The 19597-nt window shown below is 43.1% G+C and overlaps 1 protein-coding gene across 3 annotated transcripts in view; it reads left to right on the forward strand.

The window, feature by feature from the left end:
• LOC122924804 (von Willebrand factor A domain-containing protein 5A-like) overlaps nucleotides 1-19597 on the forward strand; it is a 212276-nt gene that overhangs the window by 20127 nt on the left and 172552 nt on the right. For all 3 annotated transcript variants that reach the window (XM_044276245.1, XM_044276246.1, XM_044276247.1), the window contains exons 2-3: nucleotides 13224-13291; nucleotides 17206-17408. In XM_044276245.1, the coding sequence (XP_044132180.1) occupies nucleotides 13237-13291; nucleotides 17206-17408 (258 nt within the window). In that variant the 5' untranslated portion in view covers nucleotides 13224-13236. The remainder of the gene's footprint in view (nucleotides 1-13223; nucleotides 13292-17205; nucleotides 17409-19597) is intronic.

Raw genomic sequence — 19597 nt, forward strand, 5'->3', positions numbered from 1 at the left:
ATATACTGTGGGGTACTGTATAGTGTGGGGTGCTAAACTGCATACTGTGTGGTGCTGTATACTATAGGGTATCATACGACCAACATACATATAGGTCTCTCAGGAGGTGACCACATTATTATTTAAATCGAAAAAAATTTCCGTCATATATAAAACACACACTTGACCTGGTGAGGAAGCTCAAGGATGTTGAAGTGGGCTCTAATACTCTCGTAGCAAGCCTCGATGTCGAGGCACTATACACTAGTATAGAACATGAAGTGGGGGTTGAAGCGGTCAAGAAATACCTGTACACGAAAGGGACACAATTCTATAATCACAATGATTTTGTATTACAATTATTACAATTCCTTCTCACACACAATTATTTTATATTTGATGGCACTTATTATTTACAGACACATGGGACTGCGATGGGCACGGTTTGCGCACCGAGTTTCGCTAATTTATTTTTAGGGTGGTGGGAGGACAGGCACGTATTCACAGAGGATAATACACAGTACACAGATTTAATTTTATTTTGGGGTCGATTCATAGATGACATCCTGATTTTCTGGGATGGGACACAGACCGAATTCAACCACTTCACGGAAAAATTGAATAACAACAATTTGGGCCTCAAATTCACCAGTGTGTCATGACCCGGGTTGTATTCGAACCGGGATCTTCCTGGTCTCTTAAACCATAGCCTTACCTGTTGTGCTACAGAAGAGATCTAGACTTTGGGAATGTCCTTACTGTGTTCAACACTACATCATACTCTCTAGCTCCACCTGCTGCCAGCTGTGGACAATTCTCAATCTGGACAGCCTTTAAATAGGAAGTGAGGTCATCACTCAGTGCCCGTTTATTTGGATTTCTTCCCTGGGTGTTTTGACTTCAGTGATCTTCCTTGTATTGAACTCCTGCCTGATATCCCGACTATTCTACAGCCTGCTGATTTTGTACCTTGCCGCCAGATCGTGAATGACCTTAGCCTGCCTGACTCTTCTCCGGATTTTGATTCTGAACTATTCGCCTGACGACGCTTTGCCTGGATCTCAAGCACACTATTTCCACTTCGGACACTACCTTTTACAGGTACCTTACATAATAAACGGGCCACAATGGCAGTGGACCCTGCTGAGATTGTTAAGGCGATTACACGTCAGGGACAATTGATCGGAGCTCATGAACAGCATCTTGCTTCCCTGGACGCCAAGTTAGATGAACTTTGCACCATGCTCAAATCTTGTTTGCCTGGTTCCTCTGCGACGGTTCAGACTCCGGATCCTACTCCTACTACGGTCCAACCCGCCTCTTCTGTACCACCAAAACTTCCCTTGCCTGACAAGTTTGGTGGTGATACTGAGGACTGCAGAGGCTTTTTAAATGTTTGCCGTTTGCATTTCCGCAACAACCCTGCAACTTTTAGCACTTCGTCTGCCAAAGTGACTTTTGTAATTTCCTTGTTAAAGGGGAAGGCCCTGGCCTGGGTCTCTCCTTATTTGGAACGCAACGATCCTGTACTCCAAGATGCTGAAAAATTTCTGGCCTCTCTCCAGATTGTATTTGACAAGCCAGGTAGAGTTTCTGCAGCTGAGTACTCCCTCTTGGACATACAACAAGACACCAGATCTGTGGCACAGTATGCTATTGAGTTCCGTACCCTTGCTGCTGAAACAAATTGGGACTCAAGGGCATTACGTGCAGCCTTCCGAAAAGGTCTTACGGATCGCATCAAGGACGAATTAGTCTATAAGGATCCCTCAGAAGACCTTGAGAAATTCATAGAGCTGTGTGTTCGTCTGGATGTCCGGTACCATGAAAGGTGCCAAGAGAGACTTAGAACCCGCAAGTTTCCTAGGCCAGCTTACCGTTTGGCCCCTAACTTCCAAGCACCACCTCAGCCAGAACCTGAAACCTCTGTTGAACCCCAGACACCTGTGGAACCCATGGAGGTGAGCCGTCTCCACCTAACTGAGTCAGAGAAACAAAGGAGGCGTTCATTGGGCCTGTGCCTGTACTGCGGACTTAAAGGACATTTAGTATCTGTCTGCCCCTCCCGTCCAGTAAAAAGGCAGGGTCTAACCAGTGTTGGAGGAGCTGGCTTAGACCTTACAGGTAAATCCTCCAAGACCAAGATTACTGTTCCGGCTACTATCCATTTATCTTCTAAGCTTGTTTTCTGTGAGGCTTTTGTGGATTCCGGAGCGGCGGGTATATTCTTGGACTACACTTTTGCAAGAAAGAACAACATCCCGTTTGTTCCTAAGTCTAGACCCCTGAACATTACCACCCTGAATGGACAGCCCTTGGGAGATGGTATTGTGAAATTCGAGACTACGACAATCACCCTGCAGGTAGGCCTCCTCCACAAAGAGGAAGTTGTCTTGTCTATTATTGATTCTCCGCTTCTGCCTATCATCCTTGGTTACCCATGGTTACAACTTCACAACCCCTCTTTTGATTGGGAAAATGGAGAACTAACCTCCTGGGGATCGTCCTGTCGCCTTCGCTGTTTGTCTCAACCCAAAAGACTTTCTGCTTGCATGTTGGCTCCTGTGACTATCCCACCTACCTTGCCTCGTGAATACCATGACTTTGCAGACGTATTTTGCAAACAAAAGGCAGAGGTGTTACCCCCACATCGTCCTTTTGACTGTACAATTAAATTGATTCCCGGAGCACCTCTTCCCAAAGGAAAGACCTACCCCCTGTCTCTGCCCGAACAAAACTCTATGGAGGAATACGTAAGAGACAACTTGGAAAGAGGTTTTATCCGACCCTCTTCTTCTCCAGTAGGAGCAGGTTTCTTCTTCGTTGAAAAGAAAGATGGGGGCCTTCGACCATTCATAGACTATCGGGGGTTAAATCAAATCACCGTAAAGGACTCCTACCCTTTGCCACTCATTCTTGAACTATTTGATCTACTTAAGGGGGCTGTTATATTCTCCAAGCTAGACCTACGAGGGGCTTATAACCTGATTCGAATTAATGAGGGGGACGAGTGGAAGACAGCATTCAACACTCGTAATGGACACTTTGAATATTTGGTCATGCCATTTGGCTTGTGTAACGCACCTGCTGTCTTTCAACGTTTCATGAATGAAATTTTTCATGATTTCAGCAACCGTTTTGTGATCATCTACTTGGACGACATTTTAATCTTTTCCAAGACTCTTCTAGAGCACATCTCGCATGTGAAACAGGTATTACAACGGCTTAGAGAAAACCATCTTTATGCAAAAATCGAGAAGTGCAGTTTCCATCAAAGCTGTATTCCTTTCCTTGGGTACATCATAAGTGCTGACGGTTTCCAAATGGACCCTCAAAAACTTTCCGCTGTCTTGCAATGGCCCCAACCGACCACTTTAAGAGGACTCCAAAGCTTTTTAGGATTTGCAAATTACTACAGACGCTTCATTAAGAGTTTTGCCTCCATTGCGGCACCCCTTACTGCCATGACTAAGAAGGGTACAAATTGCAAGGCGTGGTCTTCAGAAGCAAAATCAGCTTTCCAGCGATTAAAGGACATGTTCAGTAAAGCTCCAATTCTTCTGCATCCAAATCCTGACCTCCAGTACACTGTTGAGGTTGATGCCTCTGAGGTTGGAGCAGGTGCCGTACTCTCCCAGAGACAGCCAAAGTCTGGTAGAATCCATCCAGTAGCTTTTTTCTCTAGAAAGTTTTCTCCGGCAGAGATGAATTATGATGTTGGGAATCGAGAACTACTGGCCATCAAATTGGCATTGTCTGAATGGCGACATCTTCTGGAAGGGGCTTCCAAACCTTTTACTATCCTCACTGACCATAAAAACCTACTGTATCTTCAGACTGCTAGACGTCTGAACTCACGTCAGGCTCGATGGGCTCTGTTTTTCTCCCGTTTTAATTTTGTCCTTTCTTACGTTCCAGGACATAGAAACAAAAAAGCTGATGCTCTTTCCAGACAGTTCGCTTCCTCTGAAGAAGATCAACCAGCCGAGCAGTATATAATCCCACCTCACAAAATTGTCGCACAGATCTCTACGGCCCTTTCCCAACAACTACCTCCTCCTGTTCTTGTTGATGGACAAAATGAGTTTGAAGTCTCCAAGATTCTTGATTCCAGAAGACAGGGCCGTGGCCTTCGGTATCTGGTTCATTGGAAGGGGTATCCTGTCACAGACCGCTCCTGGGTTCCAGCCAAAGATCTGCATGCACCTTCTCTTATACGAGACTTCCATACCTCGTTTCCCACTAAGCCCCGCTAGGCCCCCGGAGGGGTCCATTGGGGAGGGGGCCCTGTCATGACCCGGGTTGTATTCGAACCGGGATCTTCCTGGTCTCTTAAACCATAGCCTTACCTGTTGTGCTACAGAAGAGATCTAGACTTTGGGAATGTCCTTACTGTGTTCAACACTACATCATACTCTCTAGCTCCACCTGCTGCCAGCTGTGGACAATTCTCAATCTGGACAGCCTTTAAATAGGAAGTGAGGTCATCACTCAGTGCCCGTTTATTTGGATTTCTTCCCTGGGTGTTTTGACTTCAGTGATCTTCCTTGTATTGAACTCCTGCCTGATATCTCGACTATTCTACAGCCTGCTGATTTTGTACCTTGCCGCCAGATCGTGAATGACCTTAGCCTGCCTGACTCTTCTCCGGATTTTGATTCTGAACTATTCGCCTGACGACGCTTTGCCTGGATCTCAAGCACACTATTTCCACTTCGGACACTACCTTTTACAGGTACCTTACACAGTGAGATCCATAAAGAGAGTATTAGCTTCCTGGACTTGAAAATCCTACTTGATGGCAGTGGTAGGGTAAAAACTGAAATTTATAGGAAGCCCACTTCCACCAACAGCTTCCTACACTGGCAGAGCTTCCATCCACAGCCATTAAAAGAAGGGATACCCATAGGTCAACTCAGTACTTAAGGGCAAGACGCAATTGTACAGATGATGAAGCTTTTCAAAAAGAATGTGAGACATTATATTCCCGATTTCAGATGAGAGGCTACCCGAAGAGAGTACTACATCGGGCCTATAATAGAGCACGCAATACGGAGAGGGATAACCTTTTGGTGGAAAAACTAGGAACGGGAGAAAAAGTGATCAGATGTATAGGAACATTTGATGTTCAAAATAGGCAAGTATATAAGATCATGAAGAAACATTGGCACATCCTTAAATCGGATAAAGATCTAGTTCAGATCCTGCCTAAGAGTCCCAGCATCACATATAGACGAGGAACCAACCTGAGAGAAATGGTAGTAAGAAGTCACTTCCAAAGAAGCTCGTCCAAAAAAGAAACCTGGCTCAAAACTACAGGTTCATATCCATGTGGAGCATGTAGTTTCTGCAAATACATGATACCTAGGAAGGAATTTGTGAACCCAGTAGACGGGAAAACATACAAGATCAGAGAATATATGAACTGTAGGAGCACAGGTTTAGTATATGGTATACAATGTGAATGCAATATGCTGTATATAGGCAAAACCATTCAAGAATTTAGGAGGAGACTCTCAAAACATTTCAGTGTTCTGAACACCAATGAGGAGACACCACTGTCAAGACACTTGCTGAGATTCCACAATGGTCAAACCACAGGATTAAAGGTCTGGGGTATACAGAAAATAAGGCCCAGCCCGAGACAAGGTGGCATTGATAAGAAATTACAAAAAGAAGAAACAAGGTGGATATACCGCCTCCATTCCCTGGCACCGAATGGTATAAATGAAGGATTCACGTTCGCTCCTTTTTTGTAAATTGGAGATTATAGCATGAAAAATAAAGAATGGTATAAGGATAGAAAATATCAAAGTAAGAAATAATTTAGAGAACACCTCAAAGGAGGGAAAAATAAGGGGGAGAACCCGATTAATAATGTGAATTCAAAAATAAGATAAAAATGAACATGGCTCAAAATACGTATAAAAAGATATAATTGATACTAAGTGATAAATAGTGTATGACAACTTACCAAAAAGACGGGAGGACATGGCATGACATTCCGACAAGTTAACATCTGTAAGACAAAGAAAGAAGGGAGATGGTCAGGAGTAATAAATACATAAACTTGACCATCAAAAATGACCGAGACACAGGACTCCGGAGATACAAAATGAAGAAAAGAAGCGCCTACAGTAAGAATGGGAAAAAGTAGAATTATGACAAATTAAAAAAGAAACAACAAAACAATAAATGAAAAAATAAAATACACACATAGAAAAAATAAATAAATTAAAAAACAAAATAATAATAATAAAAAATAGAAAATAAAAAATGAATAATATATAAAAAATGGTAATAAGATAAATTAAAATAAAATAAAATATAAAATAAAACAAATAAATAAAAAACAAATAAAATAATAAAATAAAAAAGAACATAAATGGGGCTGGTCTCTAAAATAATAGAGTAATAAAGAATATAGATTAATAAATGGGGAACTAAAGGAGAGAACTCACGAACAAATGGGACATAAGTAAAAATTGAATGAATAGACGTAAAAGAAATATTAATAGAAGAGAAAACTGGGTATTTAAAGAAGCACAAGCAGAAAAATAAAAAAATAAAAAATAAAAATAAATAATATATAAGGAAATAAAAATAAAATACACACATAAAAATACTTATAAAAATAATAACTTAGAACAAATAAAATAGAGAATGAACGATCACAAAATCAACACAAAAGAATGAATAAGTCATTAGAAATAAACAATGAAGTAAATAAGAAGGAAGAAAACTCACAAATATAATCATATAAAACAATAGAATGTGAGAGTCTAGCTAGGGAATAGGAGCCATAAACATAATTCTCTCCTAAAGTAATACATAGTATAGATGATAGATATAATGCATGCAATAGAAATAATGAGACCAGGGAACGTCCATAATTAAATACAATAACCAAAGAGCTGACAGGTAGTGAAGTACCTGACATTCTTCCAAGTAGGAACGCAGATACAGTGGGAATAATTGAAGATAAACCGCAATTTACAGTATAGGAGGAAGTGATCCGGAATGTTTCTAAGTCCAGGCGCATGCGCACTATGACATGCGCGATGTGATGAGGTCATTGGAGGGAGTCGGATGCTGAAAACTAGCCGGAGGGAAGAAGACGTTACGTCATAGGTAAGAGACAGAGTGTCATCAGTGAGGGACGGACAGCACTACCATAAGACACCCTCGGATTGGCCGAGGGACACATCGATAGAGAGAAACGAGTGCCGATTCGCTAGCTGATATCCGCCCGCACAAACAGAGGGTTTAAAGGGCCGGGACCCGCCCCCTTATCCATTAACTGCAATTCCCCTGAAGACGCCGTGGAACGGCGAAACATGTAGGGAAGCAGGAGGTAGATTTTAGTTCAAGATCTGGGGGAGATAGGGTAAAAAACATAGACGTAAACATTTTAAAAAACAATTTAATAAACAGCTGAGACAAAGCCTAGCTAGACAGAGAAGTAGAGATAGGAGGGACACCTGAGAAGTATCAGGCACCTCCAGAGTAAGCTGTATAGTGACGAAAATGTATGTACGTGAATGTACTTAAAAGTGTGAAACACAGAACCCCTACTCCAGATCCTGAGGAATTTTAATGGTGTGTTCTCCTGATACAAAAGGATAAATTTTAAATATGATGTAATAAAAGTATAAGTTTTAATAATCAGTCAGTGAGGAATAAGGGCCACAGATGGTCCTAGAGACCCTTGAAAATTTTCGTATACTATAGGGTGCTATACTGCATACTGTGGGGTGCTGGGGTGCACTGTAACACTAGGGTGAGCCGAGCCCTGGTCTCCTTCCTGCAGAGCGGTGCCACTTCCAGCCTGAGCCGCTGGAGTCTTCAGAACTGGAAGTATTTACAGGCATTCACTGGACTCTACCAGGTGTGTGGATTTTTTGTGTGTGTGTTGTGGTGGAGAGCGTGATTGCATGCTAAGGTGTGGGAAGGCGGGATCCAGGGGGCCCAAGTAAATTTTTGCCCGGGGTCCAATCAATATTAAAGACGGCCCTGGTAACATGGATGTATAGATGCTTCGGTGTGGGAATCCAGCTTTATGTGGATTATAATCACCTTGTTAGTAAACTTATTATATGAATTTCCAATCGTTAAGACCACCATGTTGCTGGAAAATCAGTGACCTAAGTCACATGCAAGTCACCTAAGTCACATGGCAGATGTCTGGGAAATAAAGCTCAGGTTGTTGGATTTCAACATGCCCATTGCTTTTGATCTCGGGAGAAGTTTGGCAGCAGTTTTTTCCTGATAACACTTTTCCTGATAACACTGTTCATGAAATTCAGAGTTGTTAAGAAATTTCTGTGAGTCATAAAGGTTAGTGAGTATTAAAGGCGAGTATGCAGGCAGTTGACTATGACTGTTGAATGACTGAAAAACTGTAATCCCGATACAAAAGACCTGATTCAAGGGCCTATTGTAACGAGGGTGTCACGACCTATTGCTGACCCTGTGGTGCCTGGGGTCAGAAGTTCACAGCGGATGGCTACTCACCCGATTTCAAGGGATCGCTCCATGACCTAGTTGTGGGAATGGATTCCGGTCCAGGTTTTCCTGTTTTGGTTTACTATCCTTTTTGTCCTATCTAGCTATCGGTAGTTTTCCTTTCAGCTCTTCTGGGTCTGCCACTCCCAGCCACTATATATTCTCTCTTCCTACTTCCCTTGTTGCCAAATATAGACCTTCCTTTCAGGTTATCTATTCTGACCTCAGGTGGTGTTGCTGTGGAGTTGCTGGAGCAGTTGGAACCAGTGCGGTTGGATCTCCGGTCCTCTTCAGTTTGTTGTATACTGTTTGTTGTCTCCCTTCGGGGTTATATGTGGTGTTTGTGTTGTTTGTCCACTCCCTGTTGTAGCCCTAGGTGTCAGTGGTGAGGACTAGTGCTCCCACCGCCCTACTCACTACCTAGGGCTTCTTCCGGGATAAGTCAGGGACGAGGCACGTGATCAGCGTACGGGTGAGCAACCCATCTAGGGACGCTGGGTGCCAGTGCTAGGTGAATTAGGGGTCCTCCTTCTCCCTTGTGTTAGGGCACCCGCTTTTCCTTCCCTCTGCGCCTCATGTCTGGTACCTGCCTTACCAGATGTCATACTACTGTACACGGGGAAGGGGGGGGGGTCATTGATAGGCTAAGAATGACAGCATGGTTTTACCTATTAATCAATCAGTCTATTCCTTTTTTTTGTCACTTGATGTCCTCCATCTACAGACCCTGTCTGCTGGAAAAGGATTTTCCCCCCTTTTACCTTATATCAGCCCCCCATTGCCTCTCATATCGGCCCCCATCGCCTCTCATATCGGCCCCCATCATTGCCTCTCATATCGGCCCCCATCATTGCCTCTCATATCGGCCCCCATCATTGCCTCTCATATCGGCCCCCATCATTGCCTCTCATATCGGCCCCCATCATTGCCTCTCATATCAGCCCCTATTGCCTCTCATATCAACCCCAATTGCTTCTCATATCAGCCGCCATTGCCTTATATCATCCCCGATTGCCTCATATCAGTCCCCATGCCACAGAGCACATAAAAAAATCCACTTACCTCTCCAGCTCCAGACGCCGCCACTCCTCACCTCCAGCGCGCTCTGTCTCTCTCTTCTTCCTGCTGCGGCTGTGCTGTCATCCGATGCGTGCAGCGGGAGTCACAGAGTGCCCTGATGCTGTGCGCAGCTACATCATAGCTGAGGACCAGGAAGCGGCAAGTACAGAGCCTTCATCTCTTCCCGGTCCTCCGGTACTAATGAGCGCTTCCATAATGGAAGCACATATTAGTATTGACCCCATAAGATGCAGGGACACTTTTCCCCCACTTTGGGGGGAAAAATATGATTGATAGATAGATAGATAATTGATAGATACTATTCTAACAGAGCTATCAGAGGCTCTGTTACTAGCCTCCATCAGCATTTTATTTAAATTTGATGGATTCAGCGCTAATCTTCCTGCCAAAATGACAGACACCAGTCTATTTTTTTTTATTAAATTCAACACTACCAAACATACAGGAGAATACAGCGCTACATGCCTAGTACATCCAGTGACATCTCCTCTGCTTGTAGATGTTTTATTTTCTCATCTTTGGCCCAGACCGCTATGAAGACTTCTTCCAGCTATGTCTCGTCTTTGCAGGGTTTGCCACACAGACATCTAAGGTTCCTTACTTTTCCATAATCATTCCCACTTTCTTAACATAAACTCCCCATTCTGGGAACCCCACAATATCATCCTGCTTTCTGCAACATAGGCCCCTTTATTCTAACAGCTGGTGAAGGTCCCATCGATGACATTTTTTCACTCAAGGCCAGGTCATGCTAGATTATGTATAAAATGTGCTCTTTCAAAAATTGTAAGAACATTTTTACACTTTTATAGAATTTCCTTTGATCCATCTGTACTGGGGTTTTAAGGGTTTCATGCAATGAATGAAGGTTTAACATAGAAACATAGAATGTGTCGGCAGATAAGAACCATTTGGCCCATCTAGTCTGCCCAATATACTGAATACTATGAATAGCCCCTGGCCCTATCTTATATGAAGGATGGCCTTATGCCTATCCCATGCATGCTTAAACTCCTTCACTGTATTTGCAGCTACCACTTCTGCAGGAAGGCTATTCCATGCATCCACTACTCTCTCAGTAAAGTAATACTTCCTGATATTACTTTTAAACCTTTGCCCCTCTAATTTAAAACTATGTCCTCTTGTAGCAATTTTTCTTCTTTTAAATATTCTCTCCTCTTTTACCTTGTTGACTCCCTTTATGTATTTAAAAGTTTCTATCATATCCCCTCTGTCTCGTCTTTCTTCCAAGCTATACATGTTAAGGTCCTTTAATCTTTCCTGGTAAGTTTTATCCTGCAATCCATGTACCAGTTTAGTAGCTCTTCTCTGAACTCTCTCCAAAGTATCAATATCCTTCTGGAGATATGGTCTCCAGTACTGAGCACAATACTCCAAATGAGGTCTCACTAGAGCACCTCCTTCTTTCTACTGGTAATTCCTCTCCCTATACACCCAAGCATTCCGCTAGCATTTCCTGCTGCTCTATGACATTGTCTGCCTACCTTTAAGTCTTCTGAAATAATGACCCCTAAATCCCTTTCCTCAGATACTGAGATTAGGACTGTATCATTGATTTTATATTCTGCTCTTGGGTTTTTACGTCCCAGGTGCATTATCTTGCACTTATCAACATTAAATTTAGTTGCCAGATTTTTGACCATTCCTCTAGTTTTCCTAAATCCTTTTCCATTTGGTGTATCCCTCCAGGAACATCAACCCTGTTACAAATCTTTGTGTCATCCGCAAAAAGACACACCTTACCATCGAGGCCGTCTGCAATTTCGCTGATAAAGATATTAAACAATACGGGTCCCAGAACAGATCCCTGAGGTACCCCACTGGTAACAAGACCTTGGTCTGAATATACTCCGTTGACTACAACCCTCTATTGCCTGTCCCTCAGCCACTGCCTAATCCATTCAACAATATGGGAGTCCAAGCCCAATGACTGCAATTTATTGATAAGCCTTCTATGTGGGACAGTATCAAAAGCCTTACTAAAGTCTAGATAAGCGATGTCTACTGCACCTCCTCTATCTATTATTTTAGTCACCCAATCAAAAAAAATCAATAAGATTAGTTTTACATGATCTCCCTTAAGTAAACCCATGCTGTTTTTCATCTTTCAATCCATGGGATTTTAGATGTTCCACAATCCTCTCCTTAAATATGTTTTCCATTAGTTTCCCCACTATTGATGTCAGGCTTACTGGCCTATAGTTGCCTGATTCCTCCCTACTACCTTTTTTGTGAATGGGCACAACATTTGCTAATTTCCAATCTTCTGGGACGACTCCTGTTGCCAGTGATTGGTTAAATAAATCTGTTAATGGTTTTGCTAGTTCACCGCTGAGCTCTTTTAATAGCTTTGGATGTATCCCATCAGGCCCCTGTGACTTATTTGTATTAATTTTAGACAGCTGACTTAGAACCTTCCTCTGTAAAGACACATGCATCAAAAGATTCATTAGTCTTCTTTCCTAACTGAGGTCTTTTTCCTTCATTTTCCTTTGTAAAAACTGAACAGAAGTATTCATTGAGGCAGTCAGCTAGTTCTTTAATGCAAATGCAATGCGTGATGCGAACGCATTGCACCCGCACGGAATCTGGACCCATTCATTTCAATGGGGCTGAGTACACGTGCGTTGGTTTTCACACATCACTTGTGCGTTGCGTGAAAATAACAGCATGTTCTATATTCTGCAATTTTCACGCAGTCCTGGCCCCATAGAAGTAAATGCGGATGCGCTATTAGGGTGAATAGGACTTCACACTCTTCCTGCTGCCATGTGCACACAGCAGCAGGGAGCTAACCATGGCAGCCAGGGCTTCGGTAGCGTCCTGGCCGCCATGGTAACAGACCAGAGCCCCACGACTTTGACTTCACTGCTGGGGCTCCGATCAGAAGCTACCACTGCCACCAATGAGGAGGGGACCCTGTGGCCACTGCCACCAATGAATATAATACTGGGAGGGTTGGGGGGGCCCACTGCTCCACCAATGAAGATAATTAGCCTGTTAATACAAATATAGGATGACAAGGTGCTGCGATCCACGTCAATTAACCCCTCAGGTGTGGCACCTGAGGAGTTAATTGTGAAAGGGTTTATCCAAGCTATAGATTTTGATGACATAACCTCCAAACATGCCATCAGTATCAGATAGGTGGGTGTTCCATACACTCGACTGATCTGATAATGATGATCGATCCTGAGAATAGGTTATCAATATCAACATCCTGGACAACCTCTTTAAGGCTCATCTTTAAACAAAAGGGTCAGATTAAGATTGGAAGTGGTCTCAAGCAAAACATAAAAACTTCTTATAAAATAACAACCCCTTTAATGTTCTCTTCACATTTCAGTTTTTTACTTCCATCAGAGAGATATGTCAGGAATATTTTAAGATGTATACTCCCGCCAGATACCTGTGGATATGTTTGAGCACAAACAGAGTATGTAGTAAAAATGAGATATGAAACAATGCTTAGAAATCTTTGGTGCGTGACGGAAGAATTTGGAGTTCTTGTTAATCTTCAGTTGTGAGTCACTGAGAACAACGTTCAAATTAAAATATGATAGAGATCAGAGATACTGAGCTGAGGAAGCACAGATACAGAGACATCCTGATGACTGTCGTGCTTTATGTCCTAACAGAGCAAGACCCAAGATGCCGCTGCTTCCTCCATGTTGTGGACTCATCGTTGTTGGTTCCAAACTTCCAGGTGAGAAACTTTTTTCCTGTTTTTTGCCAACCAGAAATTGTATAATATCTCATTGTGGAGTCTTGGGTGACTTTTATTGTCGTCATTTCAGGAATATAGCGGTCACTATATTCAAGGTTTATCCAACCATACTTTTATGGAATATTCATAGTGTAATGAATTAGGGTTGCACCGGATACCGAACTATTGATACCCAAATTATACTTTTAGACCCGGACCGATTCGATACCGGGTTTTACTATTTTCAGATACTAGGCTGCGCTATGGCTCCCAGCGGTATAACAATACCCCGCACCCGCCCTCTATGACAAGGCTCTGTAATCCGCCAAACTGCGGCAACTAACTCTTCAGGTGCCGCACCTGAGGGGTTAATTGACGTGGATCGCAGCACCTTGTCGTAGAGTGCCTTGTCATCCTTTCACACGAGCGAGAATTCCGTGCGGGTGCAATGCGTGAGGTGAACTTATTGCACCCGCACAGAATCCGGACCCATTCACTTCAGAGGGGCTGTGCAGATGAGCGGTGATTTTCACACATCACTTGTGCGTTGCCTGAAAATCGCAGCATGTTCTATATTCTGCCTTTTTCACGCAACGCAGGCCCCATAGAAATGAATGGGTCTGCGTCAAAATCGCAAGTATCCGCAAGCAAGTACGGATGCAGTGCGATTTTCACGCATGGTTGCTAGGAGATGATGGGGATGAAAGCAACCCCGGACCCCATTAAAGTGTATTCATTTTATTATTTTCCCTTATAACAATTATAAGGTAAAATAATAGCATTCTTAATGCAGAATTCTTAGTAAAATGTGGCATGAGGGGTTAAAAAAAAAAAACTCACCTCATCCAATTGATCGCGCAGCCGACATCGTCTTCTTTTTTCTTCTTTCAGGACCTGCAAAAGGAACTTTGACAAAGATCATTCTATCTTCATTCAGCAGGACCTGCGCTAATGTCACCGCACTCACCACCTGGTGAGCTCAATTACGTCATCAAAGGTCCTTTTGCAGGTCCTGAAAGAAGAAGAAAGAAGACGATGCCGGCTGCGCGAACAAGAGGATGAGGTGAGTTAATTATTCTTTTTTTTAACCCCTCAATCCACATTTTAGTAAGCATTCTGTATTAAGAATGCTATTTTCCCTTATAACCATGTTATAAGGGAAAATAATACAGTGATTAGACTTTAATGGGGTTGCTCATCCATATCATCTGCTAGCAATCATGTGTGAAAAATCGCACTGCATCTGCGCTTGCGGATGCTTGTGATTTTCACAAACCCATTCATTTCTATGGGGCCTGCGTTGCGTGAAAAACGCAGACTATAGAACATGCTGTGATTTTCACGCAACACACAAGTGATGCGTGACAATCCCCGCTCATCTGCACAGCCCCATTGAAGTGAATGAGTCTGGATTAAGTGCGGATGCAATGCGTTCACCTCACGCATTGCACCCGCACGGAATCTCGCCCGTGTGAAAGGGGCCTTATAGGATAGCTGCCTTACATCTGTTGGCATTAGAAGCAGAGCTCACGTGGAGACATGCAAACAGTGTAGACACGTTGTACTGTGTATTTGGGTGTGTCGTTGTGGAGAGATGGGCTTTATTTGACTGTTAATTTGCCATTTAAACAGACTCCCACCCAGGATTCTTTGGTCAGAAGAATGTGGGGGAGCCTGACAATGCTGAAAGGAAGGGGGAGGGACGGGAATTATGGCCTCATATGACCTCTCTCTTTCATTCATGATATGGTACCAGCTATTTGTTGTGAATCTCCCTTTAAATTCTTAGAAATTGAAAATAATTTAAGTTTTACAGGAGATTCTCCGTCAGTATACCCCCTGTGTTATCCAGATTGGGATTGTTTTCTGCGTGATGAACCAATTCTGTTCGTGAGAAATATCATCTTACCAAGGTTAAACCAATGCTACTTTAGTCTTACATAGAAGAGTCTCCACTTTTTCAGCAGCAATATTTTACAAAGAAATATAGGCCCATGTTTATCAACCAATTTCAACCAGATTTTGGCATAAATCTGCCCCCCAAAAGTTGTCATTTGCAACTTCTCCCTCCCCACTCACCAGCTTTGAAGATTGGCCAGAATAGTGAGCATGGTTTACTATGAGAAGGCATGGTCTACAACTTTCAGACAGATTTATTAACACTAAACTAAAATTTTGGCTCAAATCTACACCTGACTATAGCAGCTGCAGAAAGAAGTGCCATAGTGATTCATCCTTCTTTCTTTACCTATGACTACAGTTTTCCAGTCCAATATTCTGTACTTAAACGTATTGTATCAATCAGTAGTTTGAAAAGATCGTGGTGCTCCAGTGAGTGCTGCAGCCCCTTCCTAGACCAGTGATGTCGCATTCATCTGTCACATAGTCTACGTGCAGCTCATTCCATTCTAGTAAATCGTCCTTGGCTGAAATACAAAGCACAGCTGCTATACAACGTACAGTACCAGGGGCGTAGCTAAAGGCTCATGGACCCTGGTGCAAGAGTTCAGTTTGGGCCCCCCTTCCCTCAGTGCTTTGTGGACAGGGGCAGGGAAGCACGTGGCCTTCATGCTGCCTGAGGCAAAAATTGAAATGGCAACTCCCCCCCTACCTGCGCTGCGATTGGACAGCGCTACAACCAGGGAGAAGGAACGCCCACTAGAGAAGCTGATGTCTCCTCCCCATTGCTCCGATAGTAATTGGCATATGGAGCAGGAGAGGAGACAGTAATGGGGCACAGCGGGCGAACGGAGCGGCGCCCAGGAATAATAGTAAGTGCTGGGACATCTCTGGGCGCAGCTCTGTGTAGCCTAATACTTAGTCTGGACTCATATAAAGTAGTATTTAACACATAATACAGGAGGTGGGTTCTGGCAGCAGAATCGCATTGCCGGCACCCTGCCCCTGACAGGAAGCTGCGATCAGCGGCAGTTAACCCCTCAGGTGCGGCCCCTCCCCCCACCCCCCAGTATTAAAATCATTGGTGGCAGTGGCCACAGGGTCCTCTCCCCTCCCCCTCATTGGTGGCAGTGGCCACAGGGTCCTCTCCCCTCCCCCTCATTGGTGGCAGTGGCAGCTTCTGATCAGAGCCCCTGCAGTGTAAGCCTGGGGCTGCGATCGGTTACCACTGCAGCGTGGCTGCCATGGTAACATCCCTGATGTTGTGTGCACAAAGCACAGAGCAGCAGGGACAGTGTGAAGTCCTATTCACCCTGATAGAGCTCTATCAGGATGAATAGGACAAGGGATGAAAAAAAATCCCAGGTTATAGCCCCTAAGGGGGGGGGGGGGGGGAAATAGTTATTAAATAAAAAGTGTAAAACAATTAAATTAAATAAAAAAAAAAGTAAAAAAAAGAACACCAAAATATTAAGTATGAATCACCCCTTTTCCCAATTTCACATATAAAATGTATAAACAATAAATAAACATATTATATATCGCCACGTCAGAAAAGTCCAAACTATTAAAATATAAAAAAAATCTATGCGGTGAACACCTAGGAAGAGGCCTACGTGTTTTGGAAGCCAATGTCCTCTTCGAACAGCTGATCAGTGTGGGTACCAGAAGTCGGACCAACACCAAACTGATATTGATAACCTGATCCTATGAAAATACAGAAAAACGCCTCTTAAAAATTAAATAAGTAAACAAAAAAGACTAAACCATTGCTGGGGCATTAGGGGACCAATCCAATCTTAAGAACCCACTAATTTCATCAGTGAGATACATAGGGTCTCATTCAGGCTATAAAGTCATAGTAGTGCCCTGTGCCCCTGTCTAACTCACCTTTGCCTTGACTAGTATGGGACATGGTATATGTTATTTACGTTATATTAGGCACTCAATCCTATCAAGAACATTACAGGTGGTTGATGCACATATTACTTCTTCAATTTCTTTGGGTCATTCAGTTCCTCTCAAGGGGATCTCTGTTGACATCCAGGTGAAAGGCTTTGTGGCTGATGTGTCTGCTACGCTCAAGTACAAGAATGAGGAGGAGAAGGCTGTGGAAGCCATCTTTGTATTCCCCATGGATGAAGACTCAGCTGTCTACAGCTTTGAGGCCAAAGTTGAGGGAAAGATCATTGTAGCCGATCTCCAGGAAAAGGAACAGGTAATTTGTTGGTGCTTTTGAGGATATCATGAAAAGTGTAATAGTGGCAACTAATGGTACCCATACACATAAGAGCAAAGTCTGAGGACACCAGTAGCAGCAATTCTAACCAATTATCTTATGTGTATGGGGTGTTCCAGGTCTCCCCGGACAGGTGATATCATGGGAAAAAAGCATCAAGCATGCTAAATTTCAATATGTCCAATCCTTTGTTCTCAAAGAGCATAAAGTCCCCTTTACAAGGGCCGAGAATCTGCCATATAATTGCTAACAAGCATTTATAGGAACTTTCATTCAGCAATTATTTGGAAATGTAAAGGTCCCTTTAGACAGGACGATACAGCCGCCGATTGTCGGGAGGGAAGCGTTCCCTCCCTGGAAGCACCTGCTTGTCAGCAGAGGAGACCGCCGCATTTACATGCAGCGATCTCCTCCATGGTATGGGGAAGAGCGATCGCTAATGCCATGACTCGTCCACATACAGACTCGTTGTTTGCTGATAGCAGAGCCGGTTTACACAACAGGATCTGCCAAATTAAGTTTCTTGTTTCCACATAAATGATCTATTACCCGAGTAATTGGCGGTACTTTTACACCCCCAGATAGTCGATTATAAAAGTTCCTATGAATGCTTGTTAGCGATTTATCTGGTGGTCTCTCGGCCCGTATAAAGATCCCTTAGGCTACCTCAGAGGTGTCTGGCAGAGGCTTAATCCCCTCCCCTCATTGAAAACATGCACACATGGCCAAACCAAGCATGCATGTGTTTGAGGAGTCAAGAGGAATAGCTGCAGCCGCTTAAATGAGTTTTCCATGATTTTCATATTGATGGCCTATATGTTCAATAGGCCATCAATATTAGACCAGCAGGGGTCCGACACCCAGGACCACGACAGTCAGCTGTTTTGTTGTAACTCTGGCGCTGGAAGTGGATGTCGGAATTACACAGCTCTCTCCATTGTATTGTGAATGGAACTGGTTACTGTAGTGCTTCTCCCATTGAAGCGAATGTGCAGTTACAATCTCCTTCCACTACATAATGGACAGAGCTGTGTAGTTCCAGCATTTCTGGCACGTAGAGCTGTGACGGGAAGTGAAGAGCAGCAGTGACCAGAATGGCATCGTCTAGGTTATTGGAAATTCAACATTTCCAATTCTTCCTTTCTATGATATAGCTAAAGAAATGTTGGTCAAACGTAAAATATTGAAATAGTCTAGTGTTTATGGCCACTGTTAATCTTCTTTCAAGATGATCCCTTGGAACAGGATATTCTATACCCAAAAACAACCCTTAAAATTGACTTGCCTAGCAATTCCGAAAAAATTATGCTTTGCTTTAACCTCCTATATGATACTATCATGTAGAGGAAACCTCTACTCTCTGCTGAACTGTGTGCCATAAACTTGAACACTGTCCTATATCTCATTCAGTTGGTTGGGTACAACCTGGGGTCAGTACTGTGTATGTAGAGCCATATTAAAATACTGTGCATCCTACGATGCAAATCGACAAAGCATGTTCTGTGCAGACACTGACTTAGCAGGGAATGAGGGGAAGTAAGCACTTAGTAGCTATGGATAGTGAATAGTGTATCAGCGTTATTTATCAGAACAAGTAGCGTATTTGCAAAGTTGCTAAACTTTATGTTAATGTAAGCATGATATTCAAATATGAAAAAATAGTTTCAAAGTAAGAACTGATTTCAGCAAATTAAATGTTAAAAAGCCCTGAATATTCTGTTCTATCCCGTTAGGATAAAGCAATGTGAATAAAAAAATATATGCTACATACCTTGATGTATGTGTAATCGATTGCATTACATGCGATGATGGAAGTGATCTCCGTTGTCTGCCAGACACATTTCAACTCAGCACTCCATGTTCCTGATTTGTATCAGCAGGCATATCAAAAGTGGAATAATAGAAACCTCTTGGTGGATGTTTTCCTTCAAATGTTCCACAGTGCCAAGCATGCTCTGAAAGACTTTTCTTTTCGACTGTGTTGGCCAAAGTTCCTTTGAAATTACCCTGTCGCTGAAAAAGGACTTAAAGGGGTTGTCCGGATTCAGATTCATATGTGTCACAGACGTTCCTGTGCCAGGAGATCAGAGAGACTGGCAACACAGGGTTAAATTGACAAGTTCCTTGTGGATCTTATTGTGTCTGTGATTTGGTCAATGCCACACCCC

Source organism: Bufo gargarizans, chromosome 1, assembly GCF_014858855.1.
Source record: "Bufo gargarizans isolate SCDJY-AF-19 chromosome 1, ASM1485885v1, whole genome shotgun sequence".
NCBI lineage: Eukaryota > Metazoa > Chordata > Amphibia > Anura > Bufonidae > Bufo > Bufo gargarizans.